At 34.1% G+C, this 28,000-nt stretch overlaps 1 protein-coding gene across 2 annotated transcripts; it reads right to left on the bottom strand.

Annotated features, from left to right (window-relative positions):
• Window position 1: 1 nt before the first annotated feature.
• LOC120334360 (fibronectin-like) lies at window positions 2-27,600 on the bottom strand. Of its 2 annotated transcripts, none has more exons than XM_039401861.2 (42): window positions 27,233-27,600; window positions 25,213-25,370; window positions 24,222-24,324; window positions 23,867-24,023; window positions 23,272-23,390; window positions 22,798-23,073; window positions 21,948-22,175; window positions 21,001-21,195; window positions 20,449-20,615; window positions 20,110-20,227; window positions 19,398-19,649; window positions 18,457-18,690; window positions 17,548-17,655; window positions 17,324-17,467; window positions 16,947-17,041; window positions 16,708-16,879; window positions 16,305-16,412; window positions 15,733-15,864; window positions 14,603-14,697; window positions 14,095-14,254; window positions 12,147-12,254; window positions 11,504-11,650; window positions 10,994-11,088; window positions 10,377-10,524; window positions 9,536-9,643; window positions 9,125-9,262; window positions 8,525-8,653; window positions 8,086-8,226; window positions 7,604-7,711; window positions 7,249-7,383; window positions 6,752-6,877; window positions 6,128-6,256; window positions 5,565-5,725; window positions 5,000-5,123; window positions 4,459-4,552; window positions 3,872-4,062; window positions 3,428-3,565; window positions 3,123-3,239; window positions 2,411-2,552; window positions 1,954-2,086; window positions 1,639-1,744; window positions 2-1,210 (listed from the first exon to the last, which is right to left on the bottom strand). In XM_039401861.2, the coding sequence occupies exons 1-42, from the start codon at window positions 27,291-27,293 to the stop codon at window positions 717-719; spliced, it is 6,294 nt and encodes a 2,097-aa protein (XP_039257795.2). In that variant the 5' UTR covers window positions 27,294-27,600; the 3' UTR covers window positions 2-716. The 2 variants fall into 2 exon arrangements, with proteins under 2 accessions (XP_039257795.2, XP_077976645.1); XM_078120519.1 differs by having other exon boundaries at window positions 1,996-2,086; window positions 27,233-27,598.
• Window positions 27,601-28,000: the final 400 nt, after the last annotated feature.

Raw genomic sequence — 28,000 nt, 5'->3', positions numbered from 1 at the left:
GTCTCAATGATAGAAAGTTTTATAATTCATCATCTTCAAAAAATACAATTTTTAAAACAATAAGTGCTTGGATTTTCACATACTCATTTTTTATTTCCTCTTCTTGTCGTGAGGGGGATTTCCACAACAAGGCGAACTCTATAAATATTGTTTTAATTTATAATTGTTTTAAACGCATACCACACAAGAAGGAAAAATGTTTAATGAATAAATACACGCACACACACACGTTTAAAAACGTATTAGATCTAAGAAGCATATACTGTAATTTCGAGTCCGGCAACTGACTCTCGTCATCAACTTTTAAAAAAAAAATATTGATAATATACGATGATAACATACTTACTGTTTTCTGAAATCAAATATAAAGTAGAAGCTGACTGGCACACAATTGCCTCGATTATTGTTGTAGGATAAAAAGCGCAACATAGACTGATAATTCATGCACAAGGGGATAAAAATCAGTCTTGTGGAAGAATGTAAAAACAAAATACCCGTAGATAGTAGATACTGAACATATATATCATGGCCAGCTATCTTACCAAGATGACGTTTAGTTAGTTTGTTCTTGAAATTGAGATATTAACAAATACATGCATAAATATGACTCTTTGCCAATCGAATACAAAATCAAAAACCAATTTTTCTTATATACTGTATTAGGATTTCTGTTTTTCGACAGAAGGCTCATTTACTGTAGCGTAATCGCCTATAATTTAATCATCATTGTAATCTTTTGACTTATCATCGCTAACGACAGTGTCTTTAAATGTTCTAGTTGAAGGCTTATTCACTGTGGCATATGCAACTGTGGCATCATCCTCTGTGGCACCTTGTGCATTATCTCTATTTGCGGTGCCATCTTTTTCATCCTCCCCACCACTGACAAAGACAGGATTTTCTCTGCCTTGTTTGCCGTCTGCATTATTTTCAGGACTTCTAAATGTTGACGTTTTGTTTTTTCTTTTGAATTTTGAAGAATTTTTATTTACACTGGCATACGCCGGTTCATCCTGGTTTTCAGTCGAATTGTTAGCATGTTCAACCACATCTTGTCGTTCTTGTTTTGCTATTTCTTTGTTCATAGCTTCGGCATAAACATGCTCGGCATCAGACTCTTTGGTTACGGCTTCGGATGTGTCATCCACGTTAGCATAAACGTTGCAAGTCTCGTCAGTATTGGATTCGGGAGGCGGGGACGTAGGGGCATCTTGAAAAAAATTAATTTCTTTCTTTGGTATTTAATATTAATTTTCAGATTCATATTTAAAATTCATATAATTAAATAGTTGCTGCAAATATTTGTTGCAGAGCGCATGTCTTTTCAGTGTGATTGTTAATGCAAAACCGTTTTATCAAAAAACACAACAAATTTAAACCTCTTAACAAATCGTAATAAAATGTTTTCATTGGTAAATTTCCTATCATAGGTGAGTGTATCTTGAAGTGACCATAGCTAAATCTAGTGACGCACGCTTAAATACCACACACGAGTATCCATCTCGTGTTTGACTTGTGGGTCAGAAATATTTTTTAAGTCAATCGGTTCACTTGATGAAAAATAAGTTTTGTAAAAGATAAAATTCTAAAAAAAAAATTTTCCTCGTTAAATCTTCAGCAGACGATGATAATATTTACCTTGGGCTGATCCGTCAGAAAACGTACTTAAAATTGGAGCATTGTCTGAACTGGTCACAATGGGCATGTGGTCAAAATTTGAAGTTTGAGGCTCATCTCTTTCTTCCTGTGAATTGGGAATACAAAATATTTTATTATAATTCGAATATTTAACTAAAAAATTACAAAAATTATAGCTGGCATAGTTAGATTAAGATTATTCATAATCATGGCCCAGGTTTCACAAGTAACGAAAATTATATAAAATATTAAAAAAATCTATTTGTATTGGCATTGAAAAAACAGGAAATACACGTTATTTAGCACAAAATTCACCTGTTTTACTTCAATCCACAAATCGAACAAAAATCGACTTACGTCATCGCTTTCCGATTTGTTCATGTCGAGTCTTACAATTGGTATCTCGTAATTAACATTTCCGCCATTACCATTTTGAACATCGTAGAATCTAGAGAATATATTACTTTGTTTATATATCAATATGGTAAATGTACTAATTATAACTAAATACCAATATAGCTGTCTTACATTAACTGAATTTAAATGGTAAAATAGTAATATATATATATTTGAAACGAAAATTAAAATACAATCTATATACTATATATTGTGTGCTCGAAGGGAATTTTTGATGCATTTTTTCTCAGAAATAATTACGGATATGTGTATACGGAAATCAGCATTCTATAAACAAAATGAATATTGTTCTTGGTTGTCGCTATATTTGATATTCTTCAAATAGAGGCATGTTAAAATATTGAAAATGGCTCACCCAGTATGTTCACTAGATTTCTGTCTTTTTCTAGCAATCATAAAAATTAAAAGTGGAATTATTATTATGAGAAATCCGACACAGACAATCAACCACACCCACCATGGTATCTGAGATTGCGAATCGGGTGATTCTTCGTCAACTGAATAAAACATGATAACATTGTAACAGTCAGTCAGTCAGTAATTTATTTTTTCACATACCGAAAATACGAAAGTATACAAACAGTGAGGTAAAATAAAAATAATGTAACATTAAATCATACAAAAAAAAAAGAAAGCTGAATAAAATTACTAACAGAAATCAGCTTTTTAGGTACGTTTTAGCGACCTGGTGTTTTTATTATATATCACTCGTGGTGATGGAAGAGAATGACTCCTCGCACGCCTGGCGAGGTAACCACGGTAACGATCATACAGCGAGGATTTTCGTGTGATCTAACAGTTTGTCAGTAACGTTGTGGCAGGTGACTTTATAAGCATATACAACCAAAAACTACTTCATTTCAACATCATGTATTTGTTGGTAATATTCCTATTTTTCTTTGTTTAAACGCCTTTGTATATGTAAATGATTTTATTGGCTATATAGGCATAGTCGACTAATTATTAATGGGCGGTTACAAAATGAATTGACTGTATGTCCATATAATTTAATGACTTATAAATTTTTATATTTGCAAATATTTTGTCTGAACAACTTTCATACAAACCTTTGTAAATAACAGGTTCTGACGTCGAGCTGAATCTTCCTTGACTGTTTACAGCGCTGACTGTAAATAAGTATTGAACGTTTTTCTCTATTTCCATTGTTATATTCAATGAGTTGCCTGTAAAAATACATTATATATTCATATTTGATAAATGTCTAGTATAGAAGTAAATTATATGGTATACAGGCAATAGAGATTAGGAATTAGAGATAATCAACATTCGAGAATAGTCAACTATCATCAATTGTAGTATTTTAGCGTGTATCATATCGATGAATTCAATAATATTAAAGAATTATACATACCTGTTGTATTATACGTAGAGTTTGAAAGACTCCATTTTACATGAACAAAATATAAAACTCCCCCGACAGATTTTTCCCATATAACTTTTACTGCTTTTATTGATTTGGAGACAGCCAGCCCAATCGGGGGTTGAGGAACTTGAAATTAAAAAAAAAAGTTTTATAGCTCGTTTGTGGATGTACTACTCGGATTTTATAAATGGGTAAATGAAATAAACAAAAAGTGTTTAACCAAACACATTCCATAGATTTAATAGAGCATTACGACATTTATTGCATTGAAATATAAACTGTGTTCTTCCCAAATAAGACGTGAGTGTGATTTATACAAGAATAACATGGCAAAAATTAATTGATGTAGCTTGCTTATAAGCGCCGTTATTAAGCTTATTTTGGAACAGACCTGCGAGCAACGGGTTGGTGATCTCTGTTTTAATTGGTTACCTGTGATAACTGTAACGTTAGGAGTATCAGCGGTGTTCAAAAAAATTTTTGCTCCTGGTTGAATAACGGATACGGTGGCGAGAGAAAATTCGTATGATATTCCAGATTTGAGTGACTCTATTTTGCGGCTAACTACTGTACCGGCTGATATCGCAGTTGTGTTTCCAAATCCGCTTTCTCGATAATAAACCCTGATATATGAAAGATTAGGCGGTTTTATGTTCAGGTGACCTCAATAAACAGAATTTAGAACATATCCTAGACAGAGAAAAAAAATAACTTTTGCGCATAGTGCCGTAGACTGTCAGGTGCAATCATATATACACAAAAACAAGTTCAAGTATTAAATTTTTTTTTTCATTTACGTATAATAAATTGAGAAATTTATGGGTTCAGAATTGTTTGAACCCGTTCTTTATCGGGAATTCTTGAATAAGAATATCCAATTCGTTAATCGTGGACGCTGTCAAATTATTATTGTCGAGGTTAACGGTTCCAGTAGCATATTCCTTCCATGTAGGCTACTTATGACACATTAAACATTTATTAGCAACATTTAATAATGTGGATACTATTTCAGAACGTACATGTATCTGGTTGCTCCATGTTGTGCAGCCCATTCAAGCATAACGGATGAGGTAGTGACGTCATTGGATAACAATTTGGCGGGATTGCCTGCACCTGCAACGAAAACGCTTGGTTGTGTCGGTATTTCGGATGAAAGTAATAATGTGTTCATGATTGAAAGATTCAAAGTCTTTTTTTCATGAGATATGGGCCAAAATAACCAAAATATGCAGGTAAGCTGATCCTTTATATTATATCATATTACCAATAATGTGAATGCCGTAGCAAATACAGCGTCTCGACACTCCGTCAGTTTGTCGGTCTCGATAAAAATCCAACCCATTGAGACTACCGGTACGGTACCTTACTATTAGGGTGGGTTACATTACAGGACAAAGAAAGAATTAATAAATGTGTCAGAAAGGAAATCATAACAACTGTGCATAATAAATTGGATCATACCAAAGTTAGTAAAGTAATTAGTTTCATTTAATTGATTAGTTGGAGTGAAGCAATTTACAAAATGCGCAATCTGTCTTGGTTGGTATACTTATTAGTTACCTGTTTTTATCGATATTCCCGGACTGACACTCCGACCTGCTGAATTAACAGCTACCACTGAAATACTATAATCAGATCCCGGATAAAGATTTGATACTTTGGCTGATGTTGACCCAATCTCGATCTGTGTAGTAAATTTTATGATCATATCCATTTTCCATGAAAGATACGTATTTCGATTTGGCGATATAAGTTGTGCTAATTGCTAGACTGAGATATAGGATTTGGTTAAGACCAAGTTAAAAATTTAGCATACTCGAATTTTTTTTCAATGGTAATTACCGGTTAGCATCTCTGAATAATAACATCACATTTTTTGAAAAATTTTACTTCATAATATATATATGCCAATTAATAATTTTCTAAACCTATAGTATTTTCCGATAAACTTTAGAATGCCGAATAATTGGGACATGCTGCGACCCTATCCCAAAGGCGTCTAGCCGGCCTTCCATAAAAGCAAATGAATAATACCTATTCCTTTACCAAAAAAATGCGGAAGATATATATCTGTATTTAGTAGGCTACCTATTAGATGAATGGGTTTGTTTTGTGTATTCGTTACCTTTGGACCACCAGATGTTGAGCGACGACGTCTTTGCTTTGAAACTTCTAATTTCACCACAATAATATTGTACTCTGATGCACCTTGTGATGGGTTCCACTCAATTGAGAGGGAATTGTGGGTTACTGAAGTAACATTTACTCCACTTGGAGGCAAGCATACTAATAGAAAGATATACAAAAATGAAGGTTAAGAATTATACATATACGTTGTTTCTGTACTTTGCAAACTATTTATGACGACGCCAGTAGCATATCCAGTATTTGGTTGACAATGCCTGGCTGGGAAAGTTAATTCCGTTGCAGAGGTTCGCCATATCTATCCACCAAATGCATAAATAGATAATCGGATGTCCGGAACTCAAAAAATCTGAAAGTTTTTTACCTATAATCTAAATTAAAATGCTTTCAAAAGGTACCGACAAGCATTGCATCATTTTAGTGTTAAAAATATAACAGATAGCATGTTGACTAGTATATTGAAAACGGGATCGGACATCGACAATGTCAATTTAGCTTTGTTCAAATTCAAAAAAATGAAACATCTGAATAACAGATGCTTACGTGTTGCTGCTTGAATGGATTTCCATGGACTACTGGTCTCAGTTCCCAATACAGAAGTGCAGTTGATGGTATATTGTGTACCGGGCATCAAGTTTCCTATCTGAAGCGCTGTTTCGTTGGTTATCAGGTCTGTATATAAGCAACCATTAACAAGCGTTATTTCCAATTCGTTGAAAATATTACGTATTAGCTATGAGCTTCGGGACTGAGGTGTACAGAAAGAGTGTGCCGCTCTTATGGCACAATATCAGAAAAACAAAGATAAATTTAAAGTTGAGTACACATATTGATGAATTGCACATTGCTGACGTCACCTAATGTAATTTATGACGAAAAATATTTTAATTTCTAAATGTTTTGAAAGATCGCATTCAAGGGAGATGTTTCATACTAGGACGCCTAACACTAAATCCTAAAGATATTGTTTAGTATGGATTTAATGTCCCATAATTAAAGAGGTTTAATATTTTTTTTACTGACAAAATGATAAACTAATTAAAACCTTTACTACACGAAATGTCAGTATTAGTCGTAAATATTTTCTGAATTATAACCGTTATCTACAATTAACACCTACAGTAGGTAGGTTTCAAGTATTGTATCGATGCGTATCATTAGACAAACCTGGTTGAATTTTCCCGGGAGAAGTAACTTTTATCTTGTACATTTCCGCGCCCTTCATCGATTTCCAAGATACTCTTATTGAAGTTGTCGTAACTGCGCCTGTTTCTGGTGTTGGGGACGAGGGAACTATAACAGTATGAAAGTAAAAGAAATAGGGATGAAACAAAAGTAAGGCTTTATGAAAGGGTTTCTAAACCTCAAGGCTGCAGAGTCTAAAGTATTTAATAAAACCTTGACACCGATTTTCTGGGTACACCGAATCTGGTGTATTAACAATGACTCCGGATTCGGAATCTAGAATAACGAAATTTTGACAACCAAAATTTTATTTGTGACTTTCGTTTGGAATCGGAAAATTCTTACTCCCCACTAGTAGGAATTCAACTTTTTTACTACAACTCTGAGAAATTTTAAAATAGAAATCAGACTACATCCCTCAGAAAGAAATGATGAATTCCTAATTTTCCTCGTAAAAATAAAATAAAAACAATAATCACGTGTTTGAAATTCCACAACGGTGGAGTTGCTTCTTCGACCACCAGAGCCCATGGCTATCAGTACAATTAAATATTTCGTTCCTGGCACTAAATCATTGAAGTTTCCCGTGTTTGTTGTAAAGACCTTTACTTGGCCTGAACAGAAATAACATTTTTAAGAGAGCGCTTTAGTTGTTCAATGCGCTGCAACTGTTTTCCGTCGTTTTACTTTACTTCAAAAAATAAGAACACAGAAAGTCTATATGGCCTTTTTAGTATGTGTTTATGATGTTGTTGTATAGCAAATTGTATGATTCTTGTTTCGTTTATCAAAATACGTATGCTTAATTTATAGAAATAAAGTGCAGATTATTACCGTTCATTGTGATTTCACATCTAGTTGCCTTTGCATCAATATCCCACATCATTTTAAGGGATGTAGAGGTTCTTCCAAGTAGGATAACGTTACTGGGTGGCGGTGGTGCTGAAATGTAATTTATTATTATATAAAATAGTTATTATTTGTTTGATATTAGTTATTTCCAGTCCATGAATTTGAAAATGTTTAAAAGACATTGCTGTATGTTGGAAGTTTGCGTATGAACAGGCGAGATTTTGGACAAATTTAGTCTTTTCCTGAGTTGTTCGGATTAGCAATTTAACCACCTACCATAGGAAAGAACCAAATCCGCAGGGTGTTTGGAATACACTACACACTAAAGAATGTGTGCATATAACATGTTATTTGGTACGTGTAACCGATTTTGTGTACCAGTATTAGAGCAATCTGAAAATTTCAATTGATGGAAGTGGAGATTTGTATTACAAGTATAAACAACATGGACATGGGCAACATACCTGGATCTACAGTAAGTGGTTGACTGGTGGGACTTTCTCCGGCGCTAGATATTGCAGACACTCGGACGACATATTTTAGGTTCGGATTCAAACCTCCTATTACGGCATAGATATTGGAGACAATCCCGGCACCGGTGATTCCTTCATAGTAATACAATAGTTAGTTTAATGTGCGCGGTGACATAATTACGGATTTAGAAATAGCGAACTCGGTTCTTATTGAATTAAACTTAAGAAATGAAAGAGAATCCAAATTTTATATTGGAACGCGTTGTAATTATAGTCGATGCTTATGCTATGAGTATAATATTTGCATAATATTCTTTTGCTTATATTTTTTGCATTTGCGCTTTACAACTTAAACATTATGATTAAAGCATACATCAGTATATAATATTGAGTTATTTATTCCTATTTTAACATTTGTTTTCTGACTTACCAGTTACGGGACTACCACCAGTCAAAGTTACCTCCACCCTGTATTGCGTAGCACCTTTTGGTGCGCTCCACGAGATATATAAATGTGTGTTATTAGCGGAACTAGTTTCAATAATAGGATTGCTCGGAACTGCAAATGAAAGAAGGATAATTGTATTTATATTATATATATGTAATGACATTTATACTTAATAATTTTTGAGATTTTTTTTTAGTTCAACTCCCATTCATGGTATGTAATTGAGTACTAAGTCGAAGGGCACAAAAAAAGTAATATAGGCGAGGAAATTTTATTTAATTTCTTTTCAATCGCACTCATGTATCGTTAGTTATTGATATATATATACTTAACCAGACTTTGATAACAGGCTATATTCTGAAACAATGGACACGCAATAATACAAAATCCTAACAACGAAGCGAGCAAATGATTTTTAAATCTCAAAAGATGAAGTGAAATTTCCATTCTGAGGATTGCAAACAATGTTAAAGAATGTTATATTCCAGCAGTAGGTGTGTTTACAAAAAAAAAACAAAAAAAAACGTGAACATTCTAATCCAAACCAATGGCTTCATGTGAGAAGAGCAGACTATACTATACTTGTTTCGAATGTAGTCTTGGCGATTCCACTGAAACCAGCTTGATTGTGAGCTCTTACTGACACATTGTATTTTGTTCCGGCCGTTAGATTGAAAAAAGTAGTGTCGGTTCCGGTTTTCATAACTGTTGTGTTGTGTCCTAAACATGTATACTATCTATGAATTACATGTTTATGCATGTATCATAAAAATATATCATGAATATGTAGTCTTCTGCAACACGGCTCTTTACAAACATACACTCGTACGTAAGGATCAAATACATTCGTGAGTATTGTGACTATACAGTATATGAGAGATAGTTCAACTACTATTTATTTTTGTTTTAAAAATAATACGCAAAAAATTTATTCAAAACTCGAAATATTCTAGGTATTTTACTACTTTTATTTTCCTATAAAAAACATCTTACCTTCTAAATTTACCATGTAGTAATCGGCTCCAAAAGTCAAATTCCAGCCAATTTTTAACGAATTTTGTGCGACATGTAAATATCGCAGATTTGTTGGCGTACCAGGTGCTGAAAATGTTCATATTTGTATTTACCACTATTAAACCTAAACGGATGGTTTTACATTTGAATATTGCCAGACCGATTCTGCGTGATCTTAATTTTTTGTGGTAGTTTGTCTAGGTATATGTTCGCTTTGAACAAGAACACGAGCAGACAACACGTAAATGTTACTTTAGCTTATCTTATAATATCCATGTCAATCAAATTGTTCCACATTAAGAAAGAATAATATGAACTACCGTGCTTCTCCAAAAATAGGACGTAGTTACCCTGAAGATAAGACCTAGCCTGAATTTTGAAAATAATTTTAATATAAGCCTTCCCCATAAAATAGGACCTTTGATCGAGTATATAGCAAGAAATCTCTCCTACACGTATTAAATGATTAATAACCTATGTTTTGTAGTTATTTTGACTAAAAACGTCTTATTTTTTTTAAGTAAATGGATACCGGTTTTCCTATTTTGTATATTTAAAATCTCGTAATTTTCTACTTCATAATTTTGTTTTTGATAAATGGAAATATGAGGCCATTCCACGAAACTAAGAATCATTGTTATTTTTCGGAAAAAAATTGAAATAAGACCCAGTCTTACGTTCGGGAAAACACGGTATTGAAGATTATTTGAACCAAATTTCCCCAAGGATCGCTTTGTCGATTTTTTCCTAAATAAATGTGGGACTAGTAATGTTATCTAGCCATTTGCATACTGCATAATTTTAGCACTGATATACCTACCAGTTAGCTGGTAAATTGTTTTCGTTGGACCGCTTTCTCCTTCTGAATATATTGCATAGACGATAATGGATTGATTTGATCCTGGTTTTAACCCGGTAGCCAGCAAGTGCGTAGTGTTGCTTTCTAACTTTGCTGAAGTCATTGTCACCTGTAATGTTATGTAGCTAATTATTATTGCAAATTATGAAACGAGAAAAATATTGTAAGCAAGTTAAAAGACTGTAAAAAAATTAAAATTAATTCAAATTCCGGCTCGACAAACGAACGTTTACAAGGGTTGTTTCATGCCGACATGAACTGGACATATAGACTGTTTTAGTAAACTGATGTTCATGTCGTTGTTTTTGGGCAGAAAATCAGTTCAATTTTGAAATTACTAGATCGATATCTTTCAAACTTTCAATAATTAAAAGATGAAAAAAGTGTATTTCAAACGGATATAGCTTCCATATTTGACCCAACGGTCTGGGCCCAGTTGTTTTGCCCAATTTTGATATTGTATTTTCGAAATTATCCCACATTGTGAATTTTGGGTTCATCTGTTTCAGCAAGTAAACTAACCTCAGACTAAAGTTGAGGGGTGTGTCATAGTTATGACACGTTATAACAGTACTTACTATGAATTTGATCGCATCTGTACTCCCGCTCCAGCTGATGAGAAATGATTCGCTTTGTACTGAAGTTACGGTAACGTTCTCGGGAGTCTGGAACACTGAAAATATGAGGAGTTTTGACTTTTCAGATCACTAGAGAAAGACACCACCGTAAACGCGGAACCACCCACCTAGTGAAATCGAAATGATGTCGTATGATGCTAAAAATCTAGCCATATATATATATATATTGCAAATAAGAGTTGTAACTTGGTATAGACCAAAACATGCCTCAAGAATATTGCATTTACAATCAAATTTTAAATCAACAGTTTCGTATTGTTTGTTTGCAGTTGCAAAAGATCATTGATCAAAAAAAGCGTGCAACTCAAAAGTAATCTTTTTCGCGCGGAATGGTCATTGCCTATGTGCATGTCTTCCTCACCAACTGTGGTCTTCTGCGGTGTGTCATGTTTGAAATTTGACAAGAGAGTGGACATATACCCCCGAATATATGAATTAATTCGAACCTACCCGTAAAATATTTATATTTATCTTGTCCACCAATGCTTTGTCCTGCTGAATTTACTGCAAAAACTTTGACAGTGTATCCTCTATTAGGAAGTAGATTTTGAAATACCATCGATTTATTCGTAGTAGTTTGAGAACGTTGAACTGCACCTGATAAGATAAATATTATAATAAAAGTATGGACATTATTTACCCGTAGGGTCATAGATATTTCAGTGATGCACATGTATAGCCAATCTTGTCGCCCTAATGTTTGAAATGCACATGCCGAATTTATTTCTATTTATTAGAAAAAAAAGATATAATCAGTGGTGGGAATTTTTTTGTCAGCCGGTTCCATCACACAAATGTCATATTTTTCAGCCGGTTCTGTTACAAACGTCATGTTTTTTTCAGTAATGCCAACCGGTTCGCTGATCTCATAAAGTTGCGTGAGACGGTTCTATAGAACCGGTGCGAACCGGTTGAATCCCACTACTGGATATAATCAAATAATAGCGCATTCTAAAGTAATATTGTAGTTTCTGTATTCCAACATACTTGGCTTGTACTTCATATTAGACAACAAATTCAATATCTTAATTTGATATGTATATATATATATATATATATATATACGTATAACTTTATTAAAAAATTCGCCAACCTTCCAGCGTAACTTTGTAAAATTCTGCACCAGTAGTTGAATTCCAAGCAATAGTAATCGAGGTTTCCTCTTTCGCTACCAAACGCAAGTTTGTGGGGGCATCAGGAACTGGAAAAAGCAATATTTGTGTATTAAAAGTTTTGGTCTACAAATATATAAATAGAGTATTCCTTGTAAATTAAAGGTGTTAACATGGGATTACTGTGGTTAAATATTAAAGCGTAATCATTATCATTGCTACTACAGGTATCTAGGTTTCCGAATCAGAAATTTTAGCTATTATTATTTTGGACACTGAATCTACAGGGCAATTTTTATTCCATCGTTTTTGTCTGACGATCTTTTAAGAAATCTTGGTGCTGCAAGGCGCCATTGTACCGTTACTGATACGCGACGTTCCAGTCTGTATAATTGAGCTTTGCTTTCTTGGTAATACAGAGCATATCATAAAAATCACGGATGTTTCTGTCATAGGGAAAATATACTATATTCAAAAATAATATAGCAATTCTTGCTCAAAACTTAGGTCGTTGAATCCACAAAATGGTGCATAGTGATAGCCGTGATACCCAGTAGTCTGCCTTAGTGATAGATAATTATACACTTCTGCTTGTCAGCTGTATGGTGGCCCATCGTTGTCACGCGTAAAATTGAAAATAAAAATAAAAAATAAAATAAAAAACCGATAATAAAAAAAATTTTGTGAAAAAACATAAAAATAATTGAAAAAAAATGAAAAAAAAAAATTAAAATTAAAAAAAAATAAATAAATGAAAACGAAAAAAAAAAAAAAAAAAAAAAAATTAAAAAAAAAAAAATTAAAAAAAAAAAATTGAATAAAAAGAAAATAAAAAGGTTGACAACGATGGTCCGCCTCGTGGCCCATCGTTGTCACGCGTTTTTATTTTTAGAAAATTTGCTTCTGCTTGGGACCAACGTTGTCAGGCATAATCCTACGCGCACAAATGTGTTCCCTGGGTTTCAAACTCACTACTGATTTTCTTGAGCAATATTCAATATGAAAATGTTCTATAAATTCTCCATGCTACAAGTTCAACAAGAAGTAATATATTTATAATAATGATAAGAGAATATAGAATTGAATACGAAAATTCGGAAAATTTGTTTTTACGTGTATAAGGTAATTTGGAGAATGCTGCTTAACTACTCAGTTGTCTGGACACTCGCGATGCCGGTACCGTACCGTCTTACCAAATACCGGTAGTCGGTTATAGTCGCTTTGCGTCTGACCGTACCGGTAGCCATACAATCACTCATCATCTCCCATTCTTTCACGAGTGATTGCATGGGTACCGGTACGGTCAGACGATACCGTACCGGCATCGCACGAGTGTCTGAGCAGTTAAGCAGCATTTTTCAATTAAATTACCTTCTACACGTAAAAACAAATTTTCGTATCCAATTCTATATTCTCTTATCCTTATTATAAATATATTGCTTGTGGTTGAACTTGTAGCATGGAGAATTTGTAGAACATTTTCATGTTGAATTTATTGGATATTGGTCATGAAAATCAGTAGTGAGTTAGAAACCCAGGAAACACATTTGTGCGTGTAGGATTAAGTCTGACAACGTTGGTCCCAAGCAGCATCAAATTTTCTAAAAATAAAAACGCGTGACAACGATGGGCCACGAGGCGGACCATCGTTGTCAACCTTTTTATTTTCTTTTTATCCAATTTTTTTTTCAACTTTTTTTTTTTTTTTTTAATTTTTTTTTTTTAATTTTAATTTTTTTTTAAATTTTTTTGTTTGTTTTATTTTTCAATTTTTTTTTTTAATTTAAATTTTTTTTTATTTCTTTTTTTTTTCAATTATTTTTATGTTTTTTCACAACTATTTTTTTATTTTCGCTTTTTCATTTTATTTTTTCATTTTTTTTTAAATTTTACACGTGACAACGATGGGCCACCATACAGCTGTTATACCTGTTATTTGTTGAACTGTTTCAGAAGGTTCACTTTTTCCTTCTTCATATATTGCAACTACGCTGAAATTGTATAGAGTGCCGGACGTTAGTCCAGTTACATTAACAGGTGAAGTAATTGAAGTAGCGTTGGCGAGAAAGCTTCCGTATGCGCTTGTGACCTCAAATAGGAAAGACAGAAGTTAATTTCTGAGAAATGACAAGGCAAATTGATGACTGTATTCAATCAGCTGTCAATTAACCATGGCTGTGGCGTCGGAGTTTGAGAAATTGATTTCGGAATCGCCAATTATATATATATATCTCGGAACCGAAGTCAAACATAAGTTCCTCTGAATTTGAGTCTTTCAATGCTGAACAACAAAAGTCAATATTTTTGATAGAAATTTGGTTTACAGTGTTCGGAGCTGGAATTATAGTCTAAAATTTTTATCAATCCTCAGGATTCGGAGTCAGGTTTAAATATTTTGCCACTCCGACCGACCCTTGCAATCAACTTAACTGCTTACCACAAAATTTTTTGCGTCTGTGCTTCCAATCCAATTAACCAAAAATGAGTTGGTTGTTACATTGCTCGTCGTTAGGTTGAGTGGACTTTGGAATACTGAACACAAATTAAACCAAAATAAAAGAAAGTAGTGACGAAGTCGTCGGTATGAATCACTTGACTCTCGTTATATTTTAAAGTTTGTTCAAATAAATATATTGCGTGTATATATGGCTTTATAGTACAGCATAGCGCTCGGGGTTCTGCTTTGGACCTCCAGGCTTTTTATTTCATTGATTTGTATTTTCGATTCAAGCCTCCGCCAATAAAGACTCACAACCTTTGTGGCGGAAGTAGGTTGAGTTTTTATGAACAGCGTAGGTTTGGTTTCATTTATCAGTCGAAAGAGTAATTTCCTGTTTTATGAACAAATATGCTATTCCCACTCAATTGTATTCAGATGAAAGAAGAAAGATTTATCAAATATGCAGTTTCCTGGTTTACCTTATTTGAAAAATTACGAATTATATAAAATGAAACTATAGTGTATACTGCCAAATAGGCCTTTTTGTTGATTTCTGACTAAGAATTGTATGCGATATATCGTTTATAAACATTCCAACTATAAACTGGAAAATTATTAACAAACTTTGCTAAAATTTAACACTTATTGGTAACTAATGACATTATTGACAATTGAATTGCAACATACAGATCTGAAATATACCAGTTGATTTATAAATATCGAATAAGGCAGTAGTTTTACTGGTCAGTAAACATTTTGAAATCACGGTAGAAATGCTACGATGGACGAGAAATGGTGATTTCTTTTCACACTAAAGAGCTTATATTCCCATCGTTTACGTCAGAATACTATTGCCGATAATTTGGTATAACATCATCGAAAGTTACAGAAGTCAAAGTGCCAAACGTTAGTCACGAATTTACGATATTGTTGCATGAGCTAACTAACTTTGGCAGAAGGGTATTACCGGTAAAATGACGCAAAACCCTCTCGTTACATAGTTTTGACTAAGATTTTTTTTGAAAAATGTAAATATTCCAAGCAGTGTGTAGCTCAAATAAGAAAAATACGGCCTTAAGTCCCTAACAGTCAATAGAATGAACAAACTTGCTATAGAGTGAACCAACCTGTGAAAAATTTTCTGCTAAATCCAGATCCTTGCCCCGCGGAGTTGATTGCGTATATTTCTACATCGTATCCCTTGTTTGGAAGCAAATTAGGAAACAATGCTGTAGTCTGAGTTGTGTTTATGATCACACCTTAAATAAAATTTACTATTAAATTTTCATGATATCATGAACGTACTCTCCAAGGATCAGGAGAGGTACACTAATAAAAACTTCAACTTTGCAAAATATCATTTTTTCAGATTATTGGGCGAATCATTTACCAAACTTGTTGTTTAATTGTTGTGAAAAAGACGATTTCTTTGCAACTCGAGATCCTAATTACTTGAAAGATGGTTGAAACTGCTCGAGAGCTATTTATCTTATTTCCAAGTTTGCCGGGAAAGTTCATTTTGACCCGATATTCGCCCAAATTCGACTAAGTTTGCCTAAATTGCATCACCACATAGCAATTTGCCACGCTATTCTGTCATTCTTTTTGTAAATCGCGGTGTTCAGCATAATCTTTGCTCTTTTGCATAAAAATGCTAATAGAGAATAAATTCAAATGTTTGAAATTTTAAATAAGTAACCTGATATAGTAGTTCTGTAGATATCTGCTCCAACTACAGACTCCCAGGCTACTCCGAGTGAGGTTTCTTCCCTGGATATTAGTGCCAGATTGGTGGTCTTGTCAGGAACTAAAATGATGAGATAATATGAAGTATAACAACACATGGAGTCAGATTCAGTAAAACTTTGTAGCGAAAGTAACTAGTATGCGCGAAATGAATGAAAATAGAAGACCAATTTCAAAACTATTGTTTTTTTACGAATACCGTTGTGCAAATTTCCTGCAAATTTATTCATTTTAGCTGCATATTATTTCATGTTGACTTGCTGAAAACTTTATGTCAACTGAAAGTTAACGTAATAATTACCAAGCGAGGTGATTTTCGACATTTTTTTTGAATTATGCATTACTAACGAATGTACCTGTAAATTGATAGTGAGTTTCCGAGTTATTGCTATCGCCTTCGTCGTATTTTGCAAACACAGTAATGTTATATTTCAGCCCAGGCAAAAGATTCTGTATATTGACCGATGGAGTACTCGAATTAACGTCTTTAATAAAGTCAGTGCCGTTTGACATTCCAACCGCCCTAATCTGTAATAATGTATAAAAAGATATGAAATTGTTGGAAATATAATGTAAATGTAACACGCAAATATACCGTGTATGAATTGGCTCCGTTTATACCGCTCCATTTGATGTCTATCGAGGTGCTTGATACCAATGTCGTTGATAAGTTGACGGGAACAGCAAAATCTGTATACGGAACGTAAGATGTTCATGTATATTAGATAATTACCTTTTAAAATATATTAAAATTTCCAGCTAATAGCCAATTGTGTATCCAAATTGCAGACTTATATGCAAAGCATTGGTTTATTTCAAAGTTAATTAATAATAATTGTGATAAAAACACTATAAATAGTGAATATTGTGTGTGATAAATAGCCAATAAGAAGGCAGCCAACTGGGAAATTTTTGTATCGGATAGTGTGCTTAATCTGCATCGATGAAATACCATAAACGCATTTTAGTTACCCGTTATAACTTCTATCACTGCACGATCGCTTTTTCCAGCAGCGTTTCTAGTCGCAACTCCGATTGTATATTTTGCACCTGACAGAAGGCCGGTGAAGTCAGCAGACAACAATGATGTATTCAATGACTCAATGACTCCTCTTCCTGGAATATTGCAGTCAAGACTTAAAGGTAGCAGGAAGTTAATCATAATAGGCGGATATTATTCTAGAAAGAAAACTTACCGTTGATATCTACCAAATATTCTTCAACCCCGTCCATCGAATTCCATTCAATGATCGCTGTGAACTCGCTTTTAGATGAGATTCGCAAATAAGTTGGTATCGCAGGCACTAAAAACGGCAACAATAGATTACTATTTTTATTCAAATAAATACAACAATACTTTAAGGGAACCCGCCAATTCAGGTAATATATATTATATGTAAAGAAAGAATCGACTTCGTACTTCACTACTAAGCATATACGTGGCACATATTATCTAGTACAGTGGTTCTCAAACGGTGGGGCGCGCCCTACAAGGGGCGCGTAGATAATCTTTTGAGGGGACGTGAAGCTAATTGAAAATGAAAATATTTATTAGATTTGATCTTGCCCGCCTCATTGAGGATATTTGCATATCTGTATTTTAGATATTTACGTTCCATCCGCGTATTTTCATCGTGTTTTTTGAATGAAACATACTTTCGCCTTACTATCTGTTGTTAATATTATCGTTAGCTAGTCATTTTTGAGGTGGGGCGCGAGACTTGACAAATTCTAATATGAAGGCACGGCTTAAAAAGTTTGAGAATCACTGATCTAGTATGAAATCGATGAGTGGAGCGACGCCCCAGGTCTGCTCGTGAAAATGCCGAGCCAACTGGCACCCCGAGTTTATATAACCGGTTCTTTTTTATTTACTCCCAGCAATATACATATATGTTGGCGTGTTTGCTGGTTTTTAGCTTTTTTCAGACTGTCTTCAACGGGGCCAGTTCTGACTTTACTGCAAGCTCGCTAATTACCAACCTTGCATGCTTTCATCAAAACATTCGGCCGGATATAAAACAACTTCTTGACGTTAACAACTTAAAAATGAAGTTGCCGATAAAGCTATATATATATATTTTATCGTTGAACTATTTATTTACCAGTAATCTGGCTATCTGTGAACAACAACAAGGACGATTCATCTAACTGTATCGCTGTTACATTGATAGCATAAATTTTTCCAGGATCCAAACTTGAAATCAAGAAATCATTGGTGTTGCTTTGATAAATTTGTCCGGTTTCTAACACTCCTATATTATAGCTGAAATCCGTTGATTCGTTGTCCCATTTCAGCCTTATTGAATTGTTTGTAATGTCGTGGAAACTCCAGAATTCTGTAAATATTATATCATAGTTGAACCATAGCAATATAATACAAATTTAACAACAAGTCAATTTGATAATTTATTTAGTTAGCCGTAAATACACATACGGCCTGAGCTCAATTTCAATTAGATTGCATGACCAATATGAAATCTATTAGGGCCGTCGGCACGTTGAAATCGATGTTTTGCTTCCAATTCTGCCATAGTTCTCAGAGGCAGTTCCGAAACATCGCCAGAATTCCATGTTGCACATATATATATATTGTAAAATGCATTCTGACATATGGCTCATCTCTTCCTAGTAATTATTGATGAAACAAGTTTCTTAATGTGTGTGACAGCGAACTGACTGAGTGATACGTTTTCAGTAATTTATGTGTCTGGATGACCTATTGGCCATTACAATGAAAAAGTCGCATATAATAGGGTTGTTGTGTTAATTTAGACATCATCGAGATGTTCGAAATTCGATTCCAAAATAATATCCGATCCTATTCTGAAATCATCAGGTATTCGAAAATGCCCAGTCAGTACAGGCTCTACAAATCCCTACGTAACTCTGCTCGAGAGATATATATAATATGTTTATTTTACTATTACTTATTTCACGGACTTATAGTATGATTAAATTTAATGACATACGCAAAAGACAGATTTTGATGTTTATTTAGACGTTAGAGAACATTTATTCTGAATTTCAGTCAGAAATATCTTACTTGTGCTCTTAATATTTGAGAATTCTGAAACTCCGAACGGGTTCTGAGTTGCTACACTGACATTATACGTCATTCCATCTTCAATACCACTGTTGACAACAAAAAAATTTTGGTCTGTCGTGATTTTCCACAACTTTGTTTCATTGCTTAACTTGATTATGTAACTCGTTGCATATTTTTTATATCGGTACGACACCTTGAAACTGTTTGAACGAACGTCAACAATACGGATTGAAGTAGTATTGGGACTTCCTGTAAAACAATGGCGTCCATTAAATATTTCTGTTAAATCTAAAAATAGCATTAATAATGCAAGAGTACATTGCTATATGTATATGGACACGAAGGTTTAATGACTACCGCTATTTTACAAAAAATTCCAGGTATCATATAAAGGTGTGTACCAGATGTCATGTTACAATGTTCCATCCCTTGAAAAAAAAAATTTAGGGGTGGAATAGAATATACCGGTAGTTCAGAATATAGCCTTCCAGCTACTCTTTTCATTTTAAGTAATCGATCACTAGTTGCGTAGGAGTCAATGTTTCACAAATGCAGCATCCTCATCAGCAATTTAGCGAAGCAATTCATAGGTTGACATCGTGTCGATAACCTTTTTTTCACTTTGAATATATAGATGATTTGCTGGGATTTGGTGCAGCGAAACCAAAGCATATCTCAAGACTAAATTCCATGCTGTGGTGAAGTTTACCTGAATAAAACTCATAACAGGTTGGCGAACTTGTCCCTTGGGTCCAATCTGGATGGTTTATTGTATAAGAAACATCAGCACAATATTCCTTGGATGCAGAAAGTCCTTCCAGTGTGGCCTGAATAACAAAATAAAGCTTTTTATTTATTTTGAATTGGTCAAAACTTGAACACCGACATGGTGTGTTCTATTTTATACCAAAGCAAATCGCATATTCGAGTCAAAATTAAGATATTGAATGGCAATATAATTGCAAATAGAGGTATCTTGTATGGAAGCGGCTGACTTCCCTTCTAGAAAATGTATATCCTCATAATGTGTTTCAGATCAATATCTCACCTCCACATATCTTGAGCTATCCAGATTTCCTAAATTGACCTCACTAACTCCGTCAATCAAAAACTTATAAGAATGTGCTCTGTATATTGCTCTCATTTTGAGAATTATTGATTTCTTATCTCCCGATACATCGTACGTAATTTTGCTGACGTCAACCTGACTCGGGCCTGGTAAATAAAAATGTTTTTTAAAATGAAAAATCGCCAATGCCAAGGATAGTGCATGAGCTGGACTTTTTTGGTTAAAGCGGCTTGGAACTAAATTGTCATAATAAATTGAAAAATTCTTCCCACCAGCCAATGTCTATCATAGATAGCTACACAGCGTCAAATATGGCTAACGCCTATTATTTTTCAAAATGACAGACATCATGATATGACTTATTACAATTTTGTCCAACTTCCATGTGTCAAATGCACCCGCTTACAGCTTGGGTAAAAAACTTACGCCAGAGGCCTGAACCCAAGTAATTTTATATGTGTGTATTTAATAAAGAAATTATGGACAATTTAAATCTACAAATCATAACAAAACAATAAAATTTCGCCTTGCCTGTAGAATGTACAAACGTATCCTTGTATGCTAATGCGGCTTCGTTTCCCAAAAGTGCTCCATGTCGTCGAGAGTACAGATAACTGGACTTGTCGCTCGACTGACACATTTTTATCAGATAATGTTGGTCGATGCTGTATAAACTATTTGGTTGCATATTGGTATATATGCTTCCAGAGTGAGGATCAAAGAGTTCTAGAGGTAAACGTAATAGTTGATAATTTATAAACCTATTAATAAGATCTCGACAAGATAACTGTTTTCAATTATATAACAGTCGAGAAAATACTAGATTATATATATATATATATTTGTCTCGTTGACAACAACAAAAAAACGTAGCAAAACGATGACTAGATCTACTTCCAAATGATGTTTACTTTTTTATGTTGAATTTTAAAAGTATTATTAAATATAATGTAGCATATGCGGGACTGGTTAGAAATCACGATGGGTGCGAAAAAATGCCACGGCTCCCGCTCACAAGCCCGCCATAACACCATACACTTGATAATAAAAAATAATTTTGATAATAAACAAGAGAGTAATGCTCAAATATATGAACACGTCCATCAGAGCGAGGCAGTCCGTACTTTTGACGCTACCGGTACCTACGGCGTTGCTCGCCAAAGCAAAGCAAGAATTTCGCTACCCACCACCGACGTTCGATGAGCACGTGATCAAAAGAACAAAAAGAAGAGTGCCAGAATAAAAACAAATCCATCACGTTTCAAAAACGAATCCCACAGTGCTATTAGGAATATTTGAAATAAATAAAAGTAATAGCCTTCTAGAAAAAAATTCATCTACAACCACTGAAAATTTTGAAGAAATTGGTCTAGTAATCAAAGAGAAAAGCGACTTTTTGAGTTTTCCACTAGGTGTCCAAAAATAATGCAAAACGATCGTTATGTCCAATGACGTGTCCAAAAATACTTATGTCGTACTTATGTCGTTAAATTTGAAAATCGTGTTGGTATCTGTGCGATGCTCCGCAGAATTAGTGATTAGATTGATAGATGATGACTTCCCATCATTTCGATTCAGGGTGAAACTTCGCCAATCGTTTGTATTTTCTGTTCCACATTTCGCTACATCATCGTGTAGATGAAGTTGTAATGCTTTTGTCAAGTCGCCGGCATCCACATATATTCCATATTGAGTGTTGTTATTCACTGAAATTGAATGGAAATTTGATGTTTTTTTTTTAAATATACAATGCCATGAGGTAAATCAGTGGTTCCGGAACTTTTTCATTAAATTTCTTCTTTCGCGTATTTGGAAACTCCTCATTCCTACCTCACCATGTATAAAAACTACTTTATTTATTTAATCATTGGTGGATTTTTAGCTAGTGTTATGCGCAAGTCGCACTTTCGCTTTTGTACAGTTCAAATAATTTATTATATGTACATAAATGAGTATTATATTAATAAAAAATGAACTAAGGATATTGAAAAACTCGGGCAAATACAAAGCCAAATTTTTAGGAGATAATACTACTCTGTATTTGTGTAGTTTTACTAATTTACTAATGTTGAATAATTATTCAATATTATTGCATTTGGTGCAAAATGTGTTAAAGTCAGAGTGCGCGTATCACTAGATATAGATTTCTTAAAATTGAACGAACAGCGGGAACGTCACACATAGTGAAAAAGAACAAAATGCTCCAAAATAGGCAAAAGGAGGGATATGTTAAAAAAGGGTTGGCAACTACTAGACTAATGGTTAGCATATGATTTGTAAGTCGGTTCACATACAGGATTTTATCACAGAGACACATACGATTCTTACCATCAGTTACCACAACCGAATTTTTAATCGTTGCAGAATTGTTCAGTTGAAACGTAGTGAGATCCGGAATTGCTGTTCCATTCACGAATATTTCATGATGGAATAAGACGTCTGAAGTGGATTTTATGTATTTTAACTGCTTCACAGAGAAGACTTGTGGTTGTATTTTAACATATTCGTCAAATAGAGTTTTTTCCCATTCTTGTAGCTTTGCTTGATCAACAGTTAAAATTGATTGTCCAAGAAGGACGACACGACCGAACAATGAAAGTTTTTCTGTAAGAGGAATGAACAACACTCGATCAGTAAACATTTATGATGCATTTTTGCTCTTGCCCTTCGCTTGAAAGATGCACAACCACAGCAAAGATTTGATTATTTGATGATGCTATAGACATCAATCTTACTATTTATAAAAACATCGGCTATATTTATTCTATTATCTGTATGATATTACAGAAATGAACATATTACTTGTAGTTGCTGTAGTCCAGTTACCATAGGGGCTTTGAGTCTCACTTAAATACGAGAAATCAAGTTTTGAAACACGAGCTCTTATTGAATATGTAGTGTCTGCGTCTAGATCTTTGTAGCTACAAGAAAACAAATATTAACTTCAAAAATTAAACGTTTCTTATATACACTATGTTGAATATTCAACATATTGGTTCGTCTCTCAACTAAAAAAATGCATATACATTATACCACTCGATGCTTGAATAGAAAAAGATTTACACAACAGCATAATTTGTCACGTTAGAATAGATTATATGCTTCAACCTGAAAAGGGTGGCTTTGGATATTTGTACACCGTCAGCTGGTATTTATCCAAAACTTACTTGGGTCGACGGTGTAAGAATGCCTATCGAATTTGTTTTTATACAATTTAGAAAACTTTGGGCCATTCTGTCAATAAAGTCAAGGCTGTAGTGTATAATATAAGCGTGTATAGTTATTGTGATTCCGTTCAACCCTATTTCTATCCGTGTTGCATCAAATTTGATCTGATATTGCTTAGCATTTTTATAAAAATACTTCAGACTAAAACTGCAAAATTTTCGTTTCATACATTTTGTAAGTAGTGTTGACAAAATCCGCTTGTGTGACATTTGTTCGTTGGTTGAGTAGCTGAATACTCCATTCTCTTGCTCCCGCGATAACTTCCAAGAATGCAGTAAATACAGTTTGAGTAGGCTCGCTTACAATCACTTGTACACCTGACGGATCTAGTAGAAAATAGTCATTTTTATTATTATACAAGCACTTTGCACATGTACAGCAAATTTATTTGTGAAAATAAGAATAATGAATGAAAGAAGATTCGTGTTTTTCAGTGAGCGCTTCGCTTCGTTCATGCGCCGGAAAGGTTAGTTATAGCTGGCTGTTTGATGAGTATTTTTACATCGATAGTTTTCATGACTTACATGTTCTTGCCTGAACTGCTTCAGTGTAGTTGCTCACTGATCCAGCGGAGTCACGAGAACGTACAGTGACGTCATATATCACGTTGCTCTGGAGCCCAGTTATCTGAATAAGGATTTTTAAATATTTTGATGAGATTGTGTTGTAGTATATTGTATTGTTATATCCAAAATGCCCTGAAATTTTTTTACTTCCGCCTATTCATTTCAATGATACCATTGACTCAAAGTATGAGGTTAATTAAAGCCTTTTTTATTTGCATATGAAAATGTAGCTAACAGAGAACAGATTCATTGTCGGACGTTTACACAAAAATTCGGATACATTTCATTCAACTGAAATATTATAATTCATTTTGATGCTCAATTATGAGTTTTTCGATGTATCGGGTGGGCCAAATATTGGTAACAGTTAATAAAGATTCAAGTTGATTTCCGTATAAATAATTAAATAGTATTTTCATATTTTTCCGTTAATTACAAGTCATCATTGTTGACGCGATATATCATTATGTCGAAAGACGAGGAAATATGTATCTAGCCAATAACTCAGATTGCTTAAAGTGTGGTGGCTTCATTGACCTAATTAGGTAAACACTTCCCAACAATCTGCTAAAAAGTTTATAATATTGCATTCATCATAAGACATCCCAAATTTGGCGCCACCAAAAATCACATCAAATACCAAATTTGAGCATAAGAAGTAGCTTACATATATTTCCAAAGCGGTTGAATATCATCAGCGATTGAGTCATTTATCAGTTCATTTACTAAATCTATTCTGCAAATATCATATATATGAAAATGGCTTTAGACTTTAAAAAAAGTGAACGGATGATGCCGTGATGAGTCATTGATTGAATTTAACGGATTGGATTGAATAATGGGAGTATTTCAAAAATTGTAGCATATTTTACAGTTTTCTCTAAACTAAATTATGTCTCGTGTAGTTTTGTACCACAGTAACTACTGAACGAAATCCAAGACTGATTACCTGAACGGCATTATCCGATGAATTGACAAGGTGAATATCTTCCGATAACAGCTTTGCTTGAACTTTGACTTCGTGGGAAATCGCAGTTGTTGATTGGTTGAAATGAACACGGAAGGTGTCGGTGGTTATAGATGTCACGGTAACATTAGAAGGAGGGTCTGTTAAATGCCAAAAAGTAACGAAATACACGTAAAAAATTTAGAAGCATGTTGTATGCTTCAGGAATATTCATGTTTGAATTCAAGAATCTATGCATCTGCATACGTGAATTAAATTTAGCCTGCCAGTCATTTGGGATCAAATCTTCGCAAAAGATTCTAATTTAGAGCTTTTTATTTCTGAATTTCTCCATCAATTTTTATTCGCTTTATCGGAATGTTTCTGAAGTTGATGTTTATAATTTTCGTTCGAAGATATGCACCGTAAAGTACCGCATGACTACCGTTATTATTTTGGTCAGAATTTATAGTATATATAAATTGAAGCTTCATTGTAAAAAAATCAACGCCACTATATAATGCCGGAAAAATTTCAAAAACAGACATTAATTTACTAAATCAAAAAATGTTTGAATTTGTAGCTGGAGATTACACGTTTTGGATGCGAGACCACGCCATAAGGAAGGGTAATATCGTCAAACCGTGGCAGGTCATAAGAACATTTTTTTAAGAAAAAAAATTCTGTGAAGCCTCTGCTCTACATATTAATGAAGCATTAGGCCTATAGAACAAAGTTTTCGAGATGACGAATAAAGATGAGCGTTTCAACTTTGTGAATCACATTACAATAATAACAACTTGTGATCTGCTAATGTGATGACAACGTGGGCGCAGTTCCTGCTTTTTTGTATATATCGAGATGTATATATGGTGTTAAAAATCTTAGTTATATTTTCTGTGCTTTACCAGTGTTTTGTGAAGCCCATATTGGGATAACACACATCATGTGGGCTCAATATAACACTATCTCAGTAATATTATATATGAATGAATAACTGCAGTGAATTGGACCAAGTCTGGAGAATATCACCATATCAAAGACTTCCGATCACACCGTTATATTGCTGAGTATACTGATTCATTTTACGATATTCATATTGTTTTGCCCAAGTTTGAACGAATTCGCCCACTCTCAGCATTGTATCTTTGATATACTCAGCAGCGGCATCAAATACATAATACAATGTCAGTATGATCTAAACGGCAAAACCTGAACTCGTACGGCACTCCCGTTCTTATGCTATTGTTATTAACTGCCTATACTGTTGTGTGATGTGTCCAACCTAACATTTTCATATCGCGGCTCATAATTCTGGCAAATCTGGCCTCACATGGCCTGTTAAGGTAGTGTTAGTTCCTTCCGCTAGCACTTTCAAAAAACACCTTTGATAGAATATTTGGCGCTCCAGAAGTATGTGTACCAATATGGAGGTAACTAATTTTGTTCGCCTACTTTAAATCAAGTTGTGTAAGGGGGCGGAAGCCTATGGACAGGGGGTATATTCACTTGGCTAACATAGACAGTCCCCGAACTCGTAATAGAACCAAAATAAGAAAAATCGGAATAAAATTATGGCCTGGTATACATACTACGGGAGTTCCGAATATTAAGCTAGATCATCGACTCACATGTACCAATACAGGAATGACTGTTATTTGTGTCTAATCGCACTATAGCAGTTGTTCCAGATTTGTGGCGAGCAGAAAAAAGATTACCATTTTTCTTCACGAATTATTCAGCTGCAAATATGGTTTACATTCCACCGCGAATAAAAGTGCTCACAAACTTCGTAATGATTAATTTACACTGTTGCGACTGTGTATGTCGATATAACATAAATAAACTAGCTATCTGGATAATAAACCTTCCTAATGCATTTACTGTGTGTCCAAAGTGAGCCGACGTTAAATACTATGCTTCAAAATAGGCTACACTCTTATCACAGATGGAAACAATATTTTCTACTGTATATTAAAACATAAACGTATTATTTTAGAAATTAAAAAACAAATAAACTTACCTAAAGCGAAAGTAATGCTTGTAAATATCAAAACTTGAAGAAAAAATTCATGTAGAACCATTTTTCCGCCGTCTATATAGTCGCTTCATACATAACTAAATGCCACAATATTGATGACACTGTTTCCTTATTGCACATATGACTTCAAATTTATGCAATTACCTTTCTGCATATTGCTGAATACAGCTGCACGAATGAGATTTTCAAACCGCCCACCATCGTTTATATTCAACTTATCCGTTATCAATCTATTTCCTCATGCCAGATTTAACATATTGTCTAACTGAAGGCTGTTAGTTATATACAGTAATTTACGTTTCTAGTAATTACCACAATAGGTGTATATTATACGCCTGTCCTATGAAATACCTGACCAATGGCGCATGCTTGGACGACATAAATTTTCACATTTATATCATCAAAAATCTAAAACTTTGCATTATTTGATCCACAAATCACCTGCGAATGGGTATTAGTCACATCAGGATACCATCATAACTCGATTTATATGATGATATGTCGCTTCCTGAAAGGTGTTCTTGAAAGTACATTCAAGTTCCCAAGCTTAGACCGATATTGCCTTGTGTATTAATTTCGATGGCCCAATGAATCCAAACATGGGCATGAATAAGCTTGTGTATGCATGAGTATGTTTGTGAGGGCGACTGCGAATCACGGGCATGTTGTTTACTTCAACTCGCTTTTACGCCTTTATTATATTGTGCTTTTTCAGTATAATAATGCGTGGTAATTTATCGAACTGAAATC

This window comes from Styela clava, chromosome 15, assembly GCF_964204865.1.
Source record: "Styela clava chromosome 15, kaStyClav1.hap1.2, whole genome shotgun sequence".
Lineage (NCBI taxonomy): Eukaryota > Metazoa > Chordata > Ascidiacea > Stolidobranchia > Styelidae > Styela > Styela clava.
The sequence above is the reverse complement of the archived record's forward strand: the minus strand, read 5'-3'. Positions and strand labels throughout refer to the sequence as shown.